The 16,924-nt window shown below is 34.6% G+C and overlaps 1 protein-coding gene across 2 annotated transcripts in view; it reads right to left on the bottom strand.

The window, feature by feature from the left end:
• Window positions 1-16,924, bottom strand: part of PDZRN4 (PDZ domain containing ring finger 4) — a 327,717-nt gene that overhangs the window by 16,663 nt on the left and 294,130 nt on the right. For both annotated transcript variants that reach the window (XM_006916893.1, XM_006916894.1), the window contains 2 exons: window positions 2,272-2,370; window positions 29-91 (listed from right to left, as the gene is read on the bottom strand). In XM_006916893.1, coding sequence (XP_006916955.1) covers window positions 29-91; window positions 2,272-2,370 — 162 coding nt within the window. The remainder of the gene's footprint in view (window positions 1-28; window positions 92-2,271; window positions 2,371-16,924) is intronic.

Below are 16,924 nucleotides of genomic sequence, written 5' to 3' on the forward strand. Positions count from 1 at the left end.
AACTAAAGGAAATAACCACACCACATACTTGCAAAATACGATCCCCTTCTCGAATTCGGCCATCTTTGGCAGCAATGCTATTTGGATCTACCTGTAAGGAATGGAGAAGATGTATGTCTTCAACTGGATATGCAATGTTTCACCACAAGAACTTAAAAATATGGTTTTAAACATATTTTTTAAATATTTGGTTCACAATTCTCTGATTTATACAATGTCAAAAATCACTGATTCTAAAAATTTAAATGACTCAGAATAACAATGAAATTAAAGACTAGAGAAGAATTCGATTTGAAGACTGTTTTTCCCTCCCCTCCTTTCTCCCTGTCTTCCTTCCTTTCATCTTTTCTTCTTCTCCTTCTTCTCCTCCTTCTCTTCCTCCTCCTCCTCCTCCTTTTCCTCCTCCTCCTCCTTCTTCTTCCTCTTCCTCCTCTTCTTTTTTTTACATTCATTCACTCACTTCTGTAACCCAACTGTCAGACTGTCAGACTCAGACTGTCAGACATGGTCTTCAGCTGACATGATCTTCAGCTGATGTTAATACTTAGGATTCTCTGGACCTAGGAAATTTACTTTCTACTAGGGTGATTTTTAAATCCTCCCTCAGCTGTCTTAGAAAAGCTGAGACCTATATTCTAAGTCCATACTTATTAAAGGGATTTCTGTCTCATGAGCATATTAATTTATAAAGAGATTTATAATTTATGTTGCTCAAAAAAATGAAAAAAATTCTACCTATGTAGATTATTACTAGACACTACTTCATACATAGGGTGAACTATATTAACTATGTTATTTTAGAATAAATAGATATTTAAGGATTTATTAAGAGTTGATTAACATTTTAATGGGCTAAACTGGAGTGATGACTTACATTTCACTGGGAGTAGTTCTATCACTTTTCATATGATGGCTTCAAACCATTTATTTGTGCTTATTTCATAAAAACGTTTTGTTTTTAAGCAAAGTATTACAAGTGTTACATAAGGTTGACCCACCCTATCTAGAGAGTATATATTACTTATTTATTAGATGGTAGTTATCAATTAAGAACAAAAGATACTATGATTACATGTCAGAGGTATAAAAAAACCATTTCTTCCAAGTACATATGTTCAGTTCCTATGACTTCTTTATTATCCCTGAAAAATAAAGTTCTAAAATCGACATATTTAAATAATAAATAGAGACTTACTAGAAGGAAGTGAGGGATGAGTAATCAATCATATCTAGTTAGAAGTTATTTGGAAGAATAACATTTACATTTATAGAGCTGTGTAATTTTTTAACTTCATTAATTATATTATCTTTTCCATATTCTAAACACCTACAAAAACAATGAGATAAGCATCATTATACTAAGCTTCTAGTCAAGGAAGCTGAAGTTCAGTAAATTAGGTAATGTTTTCAAGATCATGGCCACTAAGAACTGGAACGGCATAGAACAGCAGTAAGTATGTAGTTTGTCTAACTTTTGTATGTGTGTGTGTGTGTGTGTGTGTGTGTGTGTGTGTATGTGTGTGTTTTCACACATATACACACATTTATGCCTGTATATTTGGAGGAGTTAGATAATGTATATATACATATGTATGTATGTATTACATACATATGTAATTTTTAATCACATGTATATATAATTTAAAAAATCATACCTTACTATTTCTCATAAAATGATTATTTTGGGAGTTTTGAAAAAAAATAACCTGTACTAATAAATGTTGCTCCACATTTTTTCAAAGTAATTAACACTAAGATATTCCGCATTTAAGTATCTAATTTTTTGAAAGTAATTATGGGGTTGAATAAAACAAACTAATAGATGCACTCCTTGTATATCTAAATTTATCAATCCTGTCAGCAGAGTAAAATATGTGATTATTGTGAATATTAGATTTAAAACAATTAGTCAATACTATTGTTAACAGAACTAATAAAAGACACAGTGGAATGGAAGGACAAATGTTTGCCGATCAAAAACTTTGCTCCACTTCCTCAATACTTATGGGAATTTATTCAAATTTAGACAACGTTACTAGTTTTGCTTTTTCCCTTACTGGGATTCTGTGGTGAAAGCATCCACATTAAACAAGCTGATAATAATTACATTACTTGGGCAACATAATTTACTTTCCTAATTGAAAGTGACAAGTATTGGAACATGGCCAATCCTTCACATTCAAGCCTCCCAAGAATTTTCTCATTGTAAGTCATTTCACTCCATTTCTCACATTCTCCCTCCCCTAACGTCCCCTCTATGGCATTTCTTACCTCGCTGACATAAATGCCGGTGTCTTCTTCATCATCCGTTCGGTAACAGACTGTCAGGCCCAGCTTCTCTTGACTGCTAACACGACACAACTCGACCTCCTGAGAGGAAAACACACACGTAACGACATTTATCTCAGAGAGAAATCCCACAGCTGAATGGAGAACTCACTGATACTTTGGGTTATCCTGGGAGGTTTTCATAATGATTGCCCAACATTTGAAATTAACTTATGTTACCAAAATCATCGAAATTTACCTTTGATGTGTATTTCTGTATAGTCAAGCCAATGTTTTAAATTTCACTGTAAAGTTGAAAACGAGAAAATATTTTCATCAAATCATGAACTTAAAACTCCTTAGAAATTACACAATGAAGTATAAAAATGTATAAATCAATAAGATGGGATCAATAAAATATTTGAGGATGTCAAGGTAGCTGGTAAAATGTTCATTAAAGTATTGAGAGTTATCGTGTTTTTATTTGTATTTTAATAAAATAAAGTTAAATAAAAAAGACTATATTGGACTCTGCATTAATTTCTCTTCTGAGTCCTATATGATAGGATGATAAGCAAGTGTTTCACATGGCTTAGGTCAAGGTTTTCTATTATTTGGTAGAAGCGCTCACCCTTGGGATAAAATAGGTTCATCCAGGCTGAAGGGAGAGGCATCAACATTTATATGGGCAGAGGCAATGATTCAAAATGTAGCAGTAAATGAACAAGAGAACACATTTACTGAAACACATGGCCAAGGGGCTTGAAATGTCAGTCCTTACCTAATGCATATTGAATCCATTGCCTGATTTATGTTCAGTAAAATAATAATAAATTTCAGTGTATTTCATTTTTGTACAATGAAATGGACTCATACTACTCCCAGAAGCAGATGACTTTAGGATAAATCACATAATTCCAAGGACTAAAACACAAATTGGTACTCTCATCATGGAGAACTTGTTCTTATTTGATGAAGAATAAAGACCCTTAGTAAGTAATTGGATGAGAAAGAACAAAGTAAATTTAAATTAGAAGTGAAGTCTGGATCAAGTTTTAGAACTCAGGCTCTGTGGGGTGAAAATTTGTCTGTCTTGTTTAATGCTCTTTCTCCAAGAGCATAGCCTAGAATAGCGCCACACTCAGTAAATGCTGGTTGAAGGGTACCTGCTTCTATTTCAAAATCTTTCCTAGTGTTTATGACTTTTTGTAAAACAATAATTATCTTTCTTCTTTAATTTGAAGTAGATGTGTGTGTATATGTGTGTGAGAATAAAAAGATTTTGAACTTGATAATAATAAAGTATCCATTTAACTGTCTGAAAACTGAAATAGTCACCAGGACTAAATAAAGAAAAAAAATCACTTAACTTCTAATAAGAGGATACCTCCCAGTAAACTCTACTACATTTGAAGAAGTATCTTTCCCTTTAATTTTGTATTTCAGTCTTTGTCATTGGATAATAATCATTTATGTTAATCACATGCTATCGACCATAGGTAAATCCTTAGCAAGGATAGACATAAGTTCCAATGATCAATAGTTTTACAGCTAATAACAAATCATATAGAATTTAAATCTTCTGTCTTGAAATTTGTACTGTAAACTGGTGAACTACATGAAACTATGAAGAATGTTGACTTTCTAACTGGTGAGCAATAATACTCTAAATTGCATTACGGTGCCCTAAACTTTGGGTGGTAAACACACAATAGAATATACAGATGTCAAATGATAATATACACCTGAAAATTATATAATTGTATTAACCAATGTTACCCCAATAAACTTAATAAAAAAAAAGTGCATTCTGAATAATAAAGAAAAAAAGATGAAAAATCTTTTCACCTAAAGGAAGACTAGGAAAAGGTGATACAATTTGGCACTGGAAGTGAAAAGTACACACCAAGAAAGAATATTTTTAAAACTGGCAATAATTAATGCCTCCAGAGGGAAAGAAAACGACTAAAACTGTAACATTAGGAAGGAATTACAGCAACAAAAGAGCTTCAATTACAGCAAAGAAGTACACAGTTAAGGTATAAAAAAGCTTGTGATTCCTAAGAGGCCTATGAGGAAATCTAAACACTCCATAAAGAACTGAGATAGGGACCTTTAAAATCAAGCAAATGAAGAGCCGTAGTCAAAGCTGAGATCCACTGACTTTCAATGTCCTTCCAATAGTTCAGGAGAAACTCCCTAATTTGTGGGAAGATATTTCCACAAGGAAGCATTCCTTTCCTCAGTGCTTTTCTCTGCTTTCTCAGTGGTGTACCCTGTTTTGGCGTTTGTTTAGAATAAAATGGGACCACTCTATTAAAATGAAAGGGTATAATCCATTTGTAAGACTCTAATACCACAAATAAAAGCATTTACCCAAGAATTACAGGGAAAAGGAGACTAAGATTGTGAGGTCAAAGTAAGTTTTCAATATTGTCAGTCTATTGGACCTAAACAAAACTGTGAAATAGGTTTCAAAGTTATCTACAGCATCTTTGTTTTCAGCATCCTCCCTTTTACGACACTCACTACCCTCATATTTCCTTTTAGCTTCCTGGAGTTCTTAAGGTCTGCCTATCTAGTAGCCACCGGTATTTCAGATTTGCCATCTTATCTATTTCCTTGCAAAATCTGGCATTTGATGTGGTCTTCCATTTTCTCAGAAGTGGCTTTTGAGATATAAAGATAATTGATAAATAAATATTTCTTAAAGGGATCATCATTAAAATTACTTAAAATGCGGGCCATCCAGGGTTCGGTTCATACTAACAAAATACCAAGCTTTAATTCAAAAGATGGAATTTCTGGTAGCAGGATTCAAGGCTCGGGAAGGAGACTCAAGTGAGATTTCCTGGATCCCACCTACCACCAGCCCCAAGTGTGGACTTGCATTGCTTTCTTTGTTTGAAATGCCTCAGACACTATACATTTCATATTGATACAAAGAAGCATACATTTTAGAATCAAAGTTCCTTTAATTCCATGACAAAATAACTTATAAGCAGCTACCTGTAGACCACTTTGTTTGTATGAGGCAAAAGTGGCTTTGTAAAGCCTGATTATCTGAAAGAAATTCCCTGGCACAGGTTTAATTTAGCATTCCCTTCACAGCGAACACCAGCCTCTGACTTCTGAAGAAACAACCTCCTGGTAATAGAGAATGTTTTCCCTAACAACTTTCATACCTTTTTCGCTGTCACCTCGAAGCTGTTTGATGAAAAACATAAAAGTGAAATGCTACCTCTGTACATTTTCTCCATGGAGACGATTCATGGGCGTATACAAATCAAAGCCAAGCCCGCACGGATAGCACTGCTCACCATCCATAAGTCATTTGTGACTGGAGTGGAAGACTCACTTCATAGAGCTGGTGAAACTACGTTAATTTTGGCTTAAATGTGCTTTAACATGTCCCTTAAAAAAAAAAATCAAATCATGGTATCTAATCCTGTGAGAAATTGATTATATGAAGACTGAGGGTGGAGTAGATTAAAGTTAGTTAGTAAAGCTTGCTGTGAAACACCCTTCTAATCTTAAAATGAGAATAAGATTCTTACATAAATCAATTATACTACAGTATAATTTTATATTTTATATTTTTTTATGATTGAGTCTGGGGAGGAAAAAGGAACTTAAAAAGAAAAAAAAACCTACACTTTTGTTTTCTAGATAGGACTGTCTTGGTGGAGGAAGAATTTAGGCTTAACGCTGCCTGCCATGGCTTTTAAAGCAAATTGTTTCTAAACTCTAAAGAGCGTTTCAGAAAAGGTATACGGAAGAGTTTGTCATGGAAAATGCTCCACGTTTTCAAGTGAAACTTGATCCCTATAACACTGAGCTTATGATAAGGCAAGGGCAATAAATGGCAGTAAATATCGTCTCAAGGTTGGAAAAGATATTACAGATATAACCTTTACTGCTTAACTGAATATCTACTTGTGAAAAGATATATGCGCCCCTATGATCATTGCAGCATTATTTATAATAGCCAAGATACTGAAGCAACCTAAATATTCATTGACAGACTATTGGATAAATACAAAGTGGTATATATATATAATGGACTATTAGCCATAAAAAGAAATGAAATTTTGCCATTTGCAACAACATGGATGGACCTCAAGATAATCATGCTAAGTGAAATAAGCCAGACTGTAAAAGTTGAAAATCACATGATATCACTAATATGTGGGATATAAACCTAAAAGCAGCAAATGAACAGGACAAACAGAGACTCATGGACTATAGACTGAGGGTAGGGAGTGGGGGAGGAAGGGGAGGTAGACGAGGTAAAGGAGTCAAATATAGAGGGTTGGGAGAGGGTGAAGTGGGTAAAGGGGATCAAATATATGGTAGCTGAAGGGAACTGGACTTTGGGTGGTAAACGCACAATAGAATATACAGATGTCAAATGATAATATACACCTGAAAATTATATAATTGTATTAACCAATGTTACCCCAATAAACTTAATAAAAAAAAACTTTATAAAAAAATATTGTTTATCATCCTCTCCCCCCCCCCCAAAAAAAAGGGCATGGTGCATTCTGAATAATAAAGAAAAAAAGATGAAAAATCTTTTCACCTAAAGGAAGACTAGGAAAAGGTGATACAATTTGGCACTGGAAGTGAAAAGTACACACCAAGAAAGAATATTTTTAAAACTGGCAATAATTAATGCCTCCAGAGGGAAAGAAAACGACTAAAACTGTAACATTAGGAAGGAATTACAGCAACAAAAGAGCTTCAATTACAGCAAAGAAGTACACAGTTAAGGTATAAAAAAGCTTGTGATTCCTAAGAGGCCTATGAGGAAATCTAAACACTCCATAAAGAACTGAGATAGGGACCTTTAAAATCAAGCAAATGAAGAGCCGTAGTCAAAGCTGAGATCCACTGACTTTCAATGTCCTTCCAATAGTTCAGGAGAAACTCCCTAATTTGTGGGAAGATATTTCCACAAGGAAGCATTCCTTTCCTCAGTGCTTTTCTCTGCTTTCTCAGTGGTGTACCCTGTTTTGGCGTTTGTTTAGAATAAAATGGGACCACTCTATTAAAATGAAAGGGTATAATCCATTTGTAAGACTCTAATACCACAAATAAAAGCATTTACCCAAGAATTACAGGGAAAAGGAGACTAAGATTGTGAGGTCAAAGTAAGTTTTCAATATTGTCAGTCTATTGGACCTAAACAAAACTGTGAAATAGGTTTCAAAGTTATCTACAGCATCTTTGTTTTCAGCATCCTCCCTTTTACGACACTCACTACCCTCATATTTCCTTTTAGCTTCCTGGAGTTCTTAAGGTCTGCCTATCTAGTAGCCACCGGTATTTCAGATTTGCCATCTTATCTATTTCCTTGCAAAATCTGGCATTTGATGTGGTCTTCCATTTTCTCAGAAGTGGCTTTTGAGATATAAAGATAATTGATAAATAAATATTTCTTAAAGGGATCATCATTAAAATTACTTAAAATGCGGGCCATCCAGGGTTCGGTTCATACTAACAAAATACCAAGCTTTAATTCAAAAGATGGAATTTCTGGTAGCAGGATTCAAGGCTCGGGAAGGAGACTCAAGTGAGATTTCCTGGATCCCACCTACCACCAGCCCCAAGTGTGGACTTGCATTGCTTTCTTTGTTTGAAATGCCTCAGACACTATACATTTCATATTGATACAAAGAAGCATACATTTTAGAATCAAAGTTCCTTTAATTCCATGACAAAATAACTTATAAGCAGCTACCTGTAGACCACTTTGTTTGTATGAGGCAAAAGTGGCTTTGTAAAGCCTGATTATCTGAAAGAAATTCCCTGGCACAGGTTTAATTTAGCATTCCCTTCACAGCGAACACCAGCCTCTGACTTCTGAAGAAACAACCTCCTGGTAATAGAGAATGTTTTCCCTAACAACTTTCATACCTTTCTTGCTGTCACCTCGAAGCTGTTTGATGAAAAACATAAAAGTGAAATGCTACCTCTGTACATTTTCTCCATGGAGACGATTCATGGGCGTATACAAATCAAAGCCAAGCCCGCACCGGATAGCACGCTCACCATCCATAAGTCATTTGTGACTGGAGTGGAAGACTCACTTCATAGAGCTGGTGAAAATACGTTAATTTTGGCTTAAATGTGCTTTAACATGTCCCTTAAAAAAAAAAATCAAATCATGGTATCTAATCCTGTGAGAAATTGATTATATGAAGACTGAGGGTGGAGTAGATTAAAGTTAGTTAGTAAAGCTTGCTGTGAAACACCCTTCTAATCTTAAAATGAGAATAAGATTCTTACATAAATCAACTATACTACAGTATAATTTTATATTTTATATTTTTTTATGATTGAGTCTGGGGAGGAAAAAGGAACTTAAAAAGAAAAAAAAACCTACACTTTTGTTTTCTAGATAGGACTGTCTTGGTGGAGGAAGAATTTAGGCTTAACGCTGCCTGCCATGGCTTTTAAAGCAAATTGTTTCTAAACTCTAAAGCGCCCTGAGGCCCAAGCCATGAAGGTTTTTCCTTTCGGAGAGAAAATTCAGAGGCTGTCAGAACTACTCAAGTCCGAAAAGGAGCCAAGGCTAGAAAGGACAGTCACTGAGGTCACTGGTATTAATTCACAATCACAGGAGAGAGGGGTCTGTTGTGTTCATTTGTTTTGTTGTGTTTCATTTGTTTTCTTGGTTTTTATTTATCAGACAACATATGTATTACTGTATAAGTTTAATATTAATCATATGTCATTGTTTTACATTTTGAATTGTTTATTAGTAACTAGGGAAATACCATGCTTAGATGTTTCAACAAAACATTAAAAAAAAAAGTAAATGGGAAATATGAAAACTTTTACCTCCCCAGGTAAGAGAAGCCTAGACAGTGTGAAAATACTGCTTCAATGTCATTGTCTTCTGAATAGTGGAAATCAGGTATAATACATAGTAAGAAATAAATTTAAAAAACTCCTAAAATACCCAAATCATTATGATGACAGCATTTCAGGACACACACCTCAACTCTAAACATTCAAAACAAGTTGCTACAACTAGTAATTAAATCACGCTTCTAGAGCTACATTAGGGTAAAAGCAAAAGCAATGTGGCCACGTCTTTACACGAATATCCCTAACCTCAACCTCTTGTTCAACACTTTTTCTTTTTCAATGATATTGTGAAATGCAGGCAGTGTTTTATCCTCAATTTCCTTCCTACTCTTAGAGATTTTTCTGCAGTTTTTGGGAGATAAAATTGTCACATTTTTATAATTCCAGTTTCTCTGCTTCTCACCGTGGGTTCTGAATCACCTGAGGAAGTCATACATTACCCATTTTGAATGGATTTTATACCTTCTTTTGTTAAAAAAAAAAAAGATAATTTTGTTTACACTGCTAATTGGGGAAGGGATGGATTCACGATCCCAGTAATCAATAACTGATGTCATAAATAATGGACCAGGGATAGAAATGGGAACCTTAAAATCAAGGTGAGTGTGAAAAATGGTATGCCGTTTTTTTATTGTTACTGCTGCTGCACCAACTAGAGAATCAGGCCAGCTGCATGGACACCTGTCCCCTTATGGGCTCTCACCCAGTCCTGCTCTGTCTCAACAGAGAACAAAAGCATGTGAGGAAACCAGGGAAGCGCTTCTGTTTACATCATATATGGTTTTATTTTTTCTTCATTTTTCTATTTTGGTTATTGTATCTTTTGAGAAAACTGTAGTTGCTTTTAGGTACTAGGATCATGAGGTTTACCTTTGTAAGAATCCAGAAACCCAGGGTTTTTCACAGCTGAATCTTGAGTTTTGAACAAACATTAAAATGATCATTTGTTAGCTTATAATGACATTGCTAAATATCCACAGTCATTTGTGGCTGGATTTTGTGATTTATATGAGTTCTTGGTGTAGGGGTCTCCCTCAAAATAGTTCAACATGGAATAAGCAATATGTAAAAGAACTATTCATAAAATGTCATTTCCATAGTTGCTTTAGTTTTTAATATATTCACTTTAAGCATGCCACTGCCACTCTTGATCAGCCTAAGAATGCTTGCATCCCCACTCGCATTTTTGCTCTCTCACTAGACCTTGAACCTGTTGATGCTTCCACTTTTCACTATCAATAATTCCCTCATGCTCTCCCTTGTCTCCTTGCCTAGCTTGGATCCACAATTAGTCACAATAATCTTTTATAAAAAACCACAACTCCTGTGTTCTCTGTCTCTGCTATATCATCCAGCAAAAGTTCAATCATGGTTAAGCCCAACTATTCACTTCCTTGTATTCCCACCTCAGCAGCCGCATGGTCCCGGAGGAAAATGCACAACCATGCTGACCACGCTGACTGCTTTCACTGTAAAATCATTGCCACAAATCTCAAATGGGCCATCAATGCTGCCTGACGATCACACTACACTTCCCTTGTCAGGCTGTACCTCTTTTCTCGAATTTTCAACGGAACCTGCCCACTCTCAGTTGATAACTTTACCTCATAGTTCATTGGACACAAGTGGATAATCACTGCCTCGACTTTCCACTCTCCTAGACTGGCATTTCACACTCCTTTTCTCTGCTACACTGCCTTCTCTCTTTTCACTCTAAGCCAATCATTCTGTTCTATGCTTCATGGAGAAAAAGAAGCCAGAAAATGGAAACTACTGCATCTTCTCTCCACTCAGTTTATGGATCTAAATTTGTCTGTAACCACCTTGTTACAATGTAGTCTGTACCTCTGTTACAATGAAAGAAAAATTCCCAATTCTACCAAAAGCCAATGCCTCCATGCATGCTTTATTATTCCGTTTTTATTTTTCAAGAGTTTTTCTCATGGAATTATTCCTCCTCTTTCTCTTGTGTTATCTCTTTCCTTATTAGATCATTCTCATTGCTATGCACACACACACATACATTAATAAATCCACATGGGCTGGGCTATTAGGAAACCCAATAGAGACAGTGGTCAGCTCTAGATTGGGAGTTCCTGGAAGAACCTAATAAAAGCACCTTGGAAGAGATAATGGAATTGACCATGGTGTTCACCAAAACCAAATTTTCAAGCAAAGGACACAGAACATACAAAGACACAAAAATAGGAAACAGCATGTCATGTTAGAGGAATTTTAGTAGTTAATGTGTATGAAGCTAAAGGTTTAAGATTGGGGTAGATGAGGGGGCATGATGAATGACAAAACTGGAGAGGTAAACAAGGGCCAAATCATGGAGGGCTTACCACAACATGTTAAATTATTTGGACTCTGTAAAAAGGAAAGAGGAGTCATCGTAAAGGAGATACCGTTTGGTTTGCAGTTTGGAAGAATAGCTTCAGCAGAAGCATGGTGATTTTACTGGTCCTTATATTATACTTTAAGTAATTCTCATCTGGGATAGAGGTCTGGAGGGGTACCAAGAGAAGAGTGTGTTGGGGTGGCAAAATCACTGCATGGAATGAGAGAAGCTGATAGAGGCATGTTACTTAAGTAAGATGTGTGGAGGAGGCAGGAGCAAGATTGAGAAGCTGATGTTTGCTGTAATATTAACTGAATCAGGATGATGAATATAGGACTCAAGGAGAGAAGGGCTTGAATTAAAAAATTTCTTAGTGTTCTTTCAACCCTTCATGTCTGCAGCAAATTTAAAAAGAAGATACAGTATACCAAACTTTTACATAAAAGTATTGTTCATTCTCTGAGAAGCTCGAATATCTACCATCATTTTGATAGTACTGTTTTTCACCTGGTCCTGCTATCTTTATTGTATCTCTACTCTTGGCATTTGTAAACTGTCTTTTCTTTGAATTACTGAAAATAGCTTTTTCAAAAGAAAGTGTTAACAGCATTTCTTTGAGATTAGCTATGTGCTCTCTACAAAGTAAATGGTCAAAACAGACAGGGTACACCTTTGTGTAATGATAGTCCCCGATTCAATGATTGCAATTCTTGGTGACATTCATGGTCATGCTTTTGAGCTGGCTATGTTTTCAGTTAAGGAGATCAGCTAATGAGATACCATCTACTGTTTGGGATGCTGCTTGAAAGTGAAAAAAAAAACCACATCATTTTGAAGAGGCAGACATTTACACCTCTAAGGGTCTATATAAACAATCTATAGCTATTCTGGGTGGCAGAGTGAGCATTGTAGAGGAATAACAGCAAAAGCCAAGCATTCAGAAAATGATCCTCAAGAGCATCTTCAAGGGAATTTGGTAAACTAGGACTTACATAGGTTATAAACATCAACTTTGTGTGACAAGCTATGATGGTAAAGGTTATCATTACTTTATCTAATGGGAAACAATGTCATTGGCAGTTAACATTTTGGAATATTGGAAGTCCTGTTAAATATTTGGCACAGATGTTGAGACGTTGCTTATCTCTAGAGGTGGGATACATGGGTAAGGATCAAGTGGCAAAGAAGGCAGAATGAAGAAACAAGGCTGTAGTTTAATACACACCCAAGAAAGAGTACATTTAGGTTTGATAGGACTGAAAGACTGTTCCAAAGGGCACAGAGTTTAGGAGAGATAGTAGACTATGAACTTGGGCTAAAAGTTAATGAAAGAAAAAAATGTGGGGCAAGTTAACATAAACTACTTTTTGAACTTGAATGGAGACATTAATCTAAATTTATCAGATAAATTCCATTTATTATGCTTCATGTTGGGTCGATATGTTGATATGCAATGGATTTTTTTTTCTGTCACAAATAGTGAAAATGCACTGTTTTCTTCATAGTGGGTCAGATTAATTAGAAAAGTTACACAGAAACTACATCATAAAACATTACATAGAATAAATCTGTGTTCCTAGAAGTGGATCTAAAAAAGAGATCTTTTATATTATTATATTTTTGTACCCAATATTTATGATGTTGGTTAAAAATACGGTCAAATAATGAATTTAATTTTCTCATGACAAAAATCCAAAATATTGTTTTGATCATATGATCATCCAAAAATATGGTACTTTATTATAGCATCTGAGAGGAAGAAATTTGATCCACAAGATTAATTATTAAAAGACTGCTTGGTGTTCCACATCTTCAGATTACTGTCACAGTGTAAAATAACAAACTTTTTTGTAAATATATAGCTTTTAATTGTAGGTAACTGGCTGATTCTTAATTCAAGCATTTTTTTTCATATTTGGTAGGTTCCACGTTTTGCTGCTGGCATGATCCCAAGTGGCCAAATAATTCTTTTGATAGCACAGATTCTAGATTATTCCTTTTCTATCTCTTTCTTTTGGAGCAGCATTTCCTAGTTATTTTTTTAATGCCGGTCTATTATGTACATGAAATGCACTGCATTTTATTGTACTGGCAATAAAATTCTAATAACATGCATTAAAATCAGTTAGTAGACCTGAATATCTCCTGATCTGATGGATGAGAAATGGAGGGTTTACATTTATCTATTTCAGATATTATACGTTGAGTTCCAGACTGGGAGACGCCCAAGTTTATGTTGACACAACAGAAATTTTTCAATCCCCCTCGGAACTTCTCTTTATATGAAAACCATTCAGGAACTTTCCCAGCATGTGTTATTAAGGAAATATAAAGGAAAGATTAAAAAAAAAAAGAAGAAGAAGGGGAAATAAATAAACCTGTTGACAAGATGAATTTCATTTCCATGAGCTGGTTACTGGAGCAGGAAATATAGGCTTTTCTAATGAGGCAAGGGCTATCATTGCAAGTGTTTCTAAGCTAATTTATAGTTGGGGCTAGGGAGTTTTCCCATGGTCATCATAACAGAAAAGGTACAAGACTTTTAAACCTGTCAAGATCCCATAAATGTCATAATAATTGTTCTGAAATTATTTTTTTCTCATTTTTTTTCTTGTTTGGTAAAGTAGAACTTTTGTATAATTAAATGAGTTCACATTACATCATAGATATTGCTGATCTAAGAAAATTAACCCCCCCAAAATAGATTTATTTTAAAATATAGCAAATATTATAAAATGTGAAAGTTAAAGCTTAATGTTTCATTAAACAGTTTTACCTTTTCTTTAAAATACTCAAGACAGTCAATGAGTTTTTTTTTTTGTTTTTTTTTTTAACCAGGAAGCAAGATATGCATTTTAAATACACCCATTCTTAGAAGGGAGAAAGTTCATTTGGAGGAAGTATGTGCAGTCTTAAATACTGGAGTAGCTCTCTCAAAATGTATATAACATCACTTAAAGGCAAAATTGCATGTATACATATTTTCTAAGTTTGGTAATAGCTCCTTATCTGTACCCATAGGATTCATGATTAACAATAGACTCTAATATTTACCACTATTATTTTATCATCTCTTAAAAAATGCAAAACAAGTGATGGTATAAACTTTTGTGACCTAGTAAATTTTCATAAGAATGTATATATTCTCACATATATGTATTAATTTTTATTCTGAATGGTATAATTTTCCCAGTGACTGTTGTGTAGGTATTTATTGCATAATCATGATGTCAATGTGTCATTTTGAAGGAATTTGAGTAGCATTTTACTACATGGAATAGACAATAAATAAAATAAATGATCAGATTAATTTACTTTTTTATTTAACATATTTATTTACTAAAATTATTTTATGGTTATTTGCCCAACTCCTTTATCAACTGCTTTTTCTTTGGGCCTTTGAAGAATAGGCATGTTTCTCTATTTATTGTTAATGAGATTAATCTGATCATTTTGGCCACTTGAAAATTAGTTTCAATCATTTCACTATGTATTCTGTAGTCTGGTTTGGTAACTACATACAAAAACATGGATTGTCAAAATTAACCTGACATATATCAGCATCTATTCACTACCACATAATTTGTAATAGCAAAATGTCATAAATGCCCTCAATGTCCACAATGTGGGAGTTCTTGAATAAATAAGGGAATAGCTAAACAATGGAACATTATGAGTGAAGAACTTTTATAACATGGAAATGATCATGATAAACTCTAAATAATAAAACAGGACACATATAATCTCTTCCCTTTATTTTAAAGTCTTATAATCAGTACTATGTTAAGTCCAAACTCCTAAGAATTACTCTCCAGGTCCTCTATAATCTGATCCCAAACATTTCCCCAACTTCTCCTGCTCTCTGCTCAAAGATCTCATGATCTGGCCAAACCAGAATAGGAATAATTTCCTATATCTGTCATATCTTCTTCCTCCTCAAAAAATATATGCCACTTCACTTACCATCCCAATTAAAATTTTACCTATATTTAACTTAAGATCTAACAAATCATAAACTTACAAAAGGTAGAGGAAATGTATTAACTTTGTAGGACCTCGCAAGCAGTTAAGTGCCTGTTTGCTGAATACATGCATGTTTCAAACAAACTTCCACCACAGTTTCATCACCCAGAATGTCTTCATCCATCTGAGAACACAGAGATCTCTGCATTTCTATTTCAATATATATCATACTCAAACTTGCTTGTTGTTAGGGAAGACAGGGACATTCCCAATTTATGGGCCTATAATGTTTTCACATTAGGATTCAGTTACCTCTGGATAAGTCAAGAAGACTGGTAAAGATGGCCTGCTAGAACCTATTTGTAAAATAGGGCTTAAGAGTCTTCCTGTGAAAAAAACTGATACTAAGGAAACAAAGATTCAAGAAATAGGACTCTCAAAATAGGAATTTCATATGTGGCAGTTATGTTGTGCTAGGTACTGTGAAGATCCTTCTTGCTGAAAACAATTAGTGATGCTGATAACCTTCTTTTATTATTTTTAACATATTGATGAGATGACAAAATAACAGTAAATACTCAGAGGTCAAAACAAATGAGTGAAGGTGAGAATATGGAGAAGAATAATCCGGAAGCAGATTTTAATTTTGAGAGAATTTACTGATTTAAGTGAACCTAGGCTTCAATGTCCACAGTTTCATAGGGCATGATGAACAGGAGACAAAGTCTAGGGCACACTCAGGATGGAGAGTCTAATAGAAGACAAGAGGAAGGAAGCTGGAAGTCCCAATAGCAACAGTGAACAAGAAATACAGCACCTCTTTCTTGAGGCGTTGCAAAGAAAATAGCCTATCGTGAATTCTGGCCTTGAATCAAAGGGACAAAAGTCTCATCTGAGAATGCTCCAGAGCAAGCTGGTTCCCATGCAAAGCTCCAATTTGCACTACCTGGAAAGTTGAAGTAATATCTAAAACAGTTAAAGCTGATAATTCAGCTTAAAGTAATCCTAGGAGGGTGATATCTCAAGGAGTTATGGTAGAAACAAAGTCACACTATCTGGTTGGTGAAACATAGGCCTCAAACGGTCTCAGAGATAAAGTTGGAATTAAAATGAGTTTAGAATCAAATTTTACAAAATATACAAAGACATAATACACTATGAGTGAGATCTAGCAGGAGAAAAATAATAATTAAGCAAGCTTCCTAATTATAAAGACACTGCAAATATATACAGGAGATTTAACATAATAAAAGAAGTTGGAGAAATGATTGCAAATATGAGTAAAGAGTGAGCAAAAAAAGAAACCAAAAATTAAAACTTACAGAGATGAAAGTTATAATAATTGAGATTAAAATATAATGGATATGTTTAATAGCAGATTAGACATACCTGAGGAAAGAATTAATCAACTGAGCTGGAAGATAGATTGACAAAATTACCTAGTGTGCGCACAAGGAGACAAAAAATTAAAAA

Source organism: Pteropus alecto, unplaced genomic scaffold (genome assembly GCF_000325575.1).
Source record: "Pteropus alecto unplaced genomic scaffold, ASM32557v1 scaffold196, whole genome shotgun sequence".
NCBI classification, from domain to species: domain Eukaryota; kingdom Metazoa; phylum Chordata; class Mammalia; order Chiroptera; family Pteropodidae; genus Pteropus; species Pteropus alecto.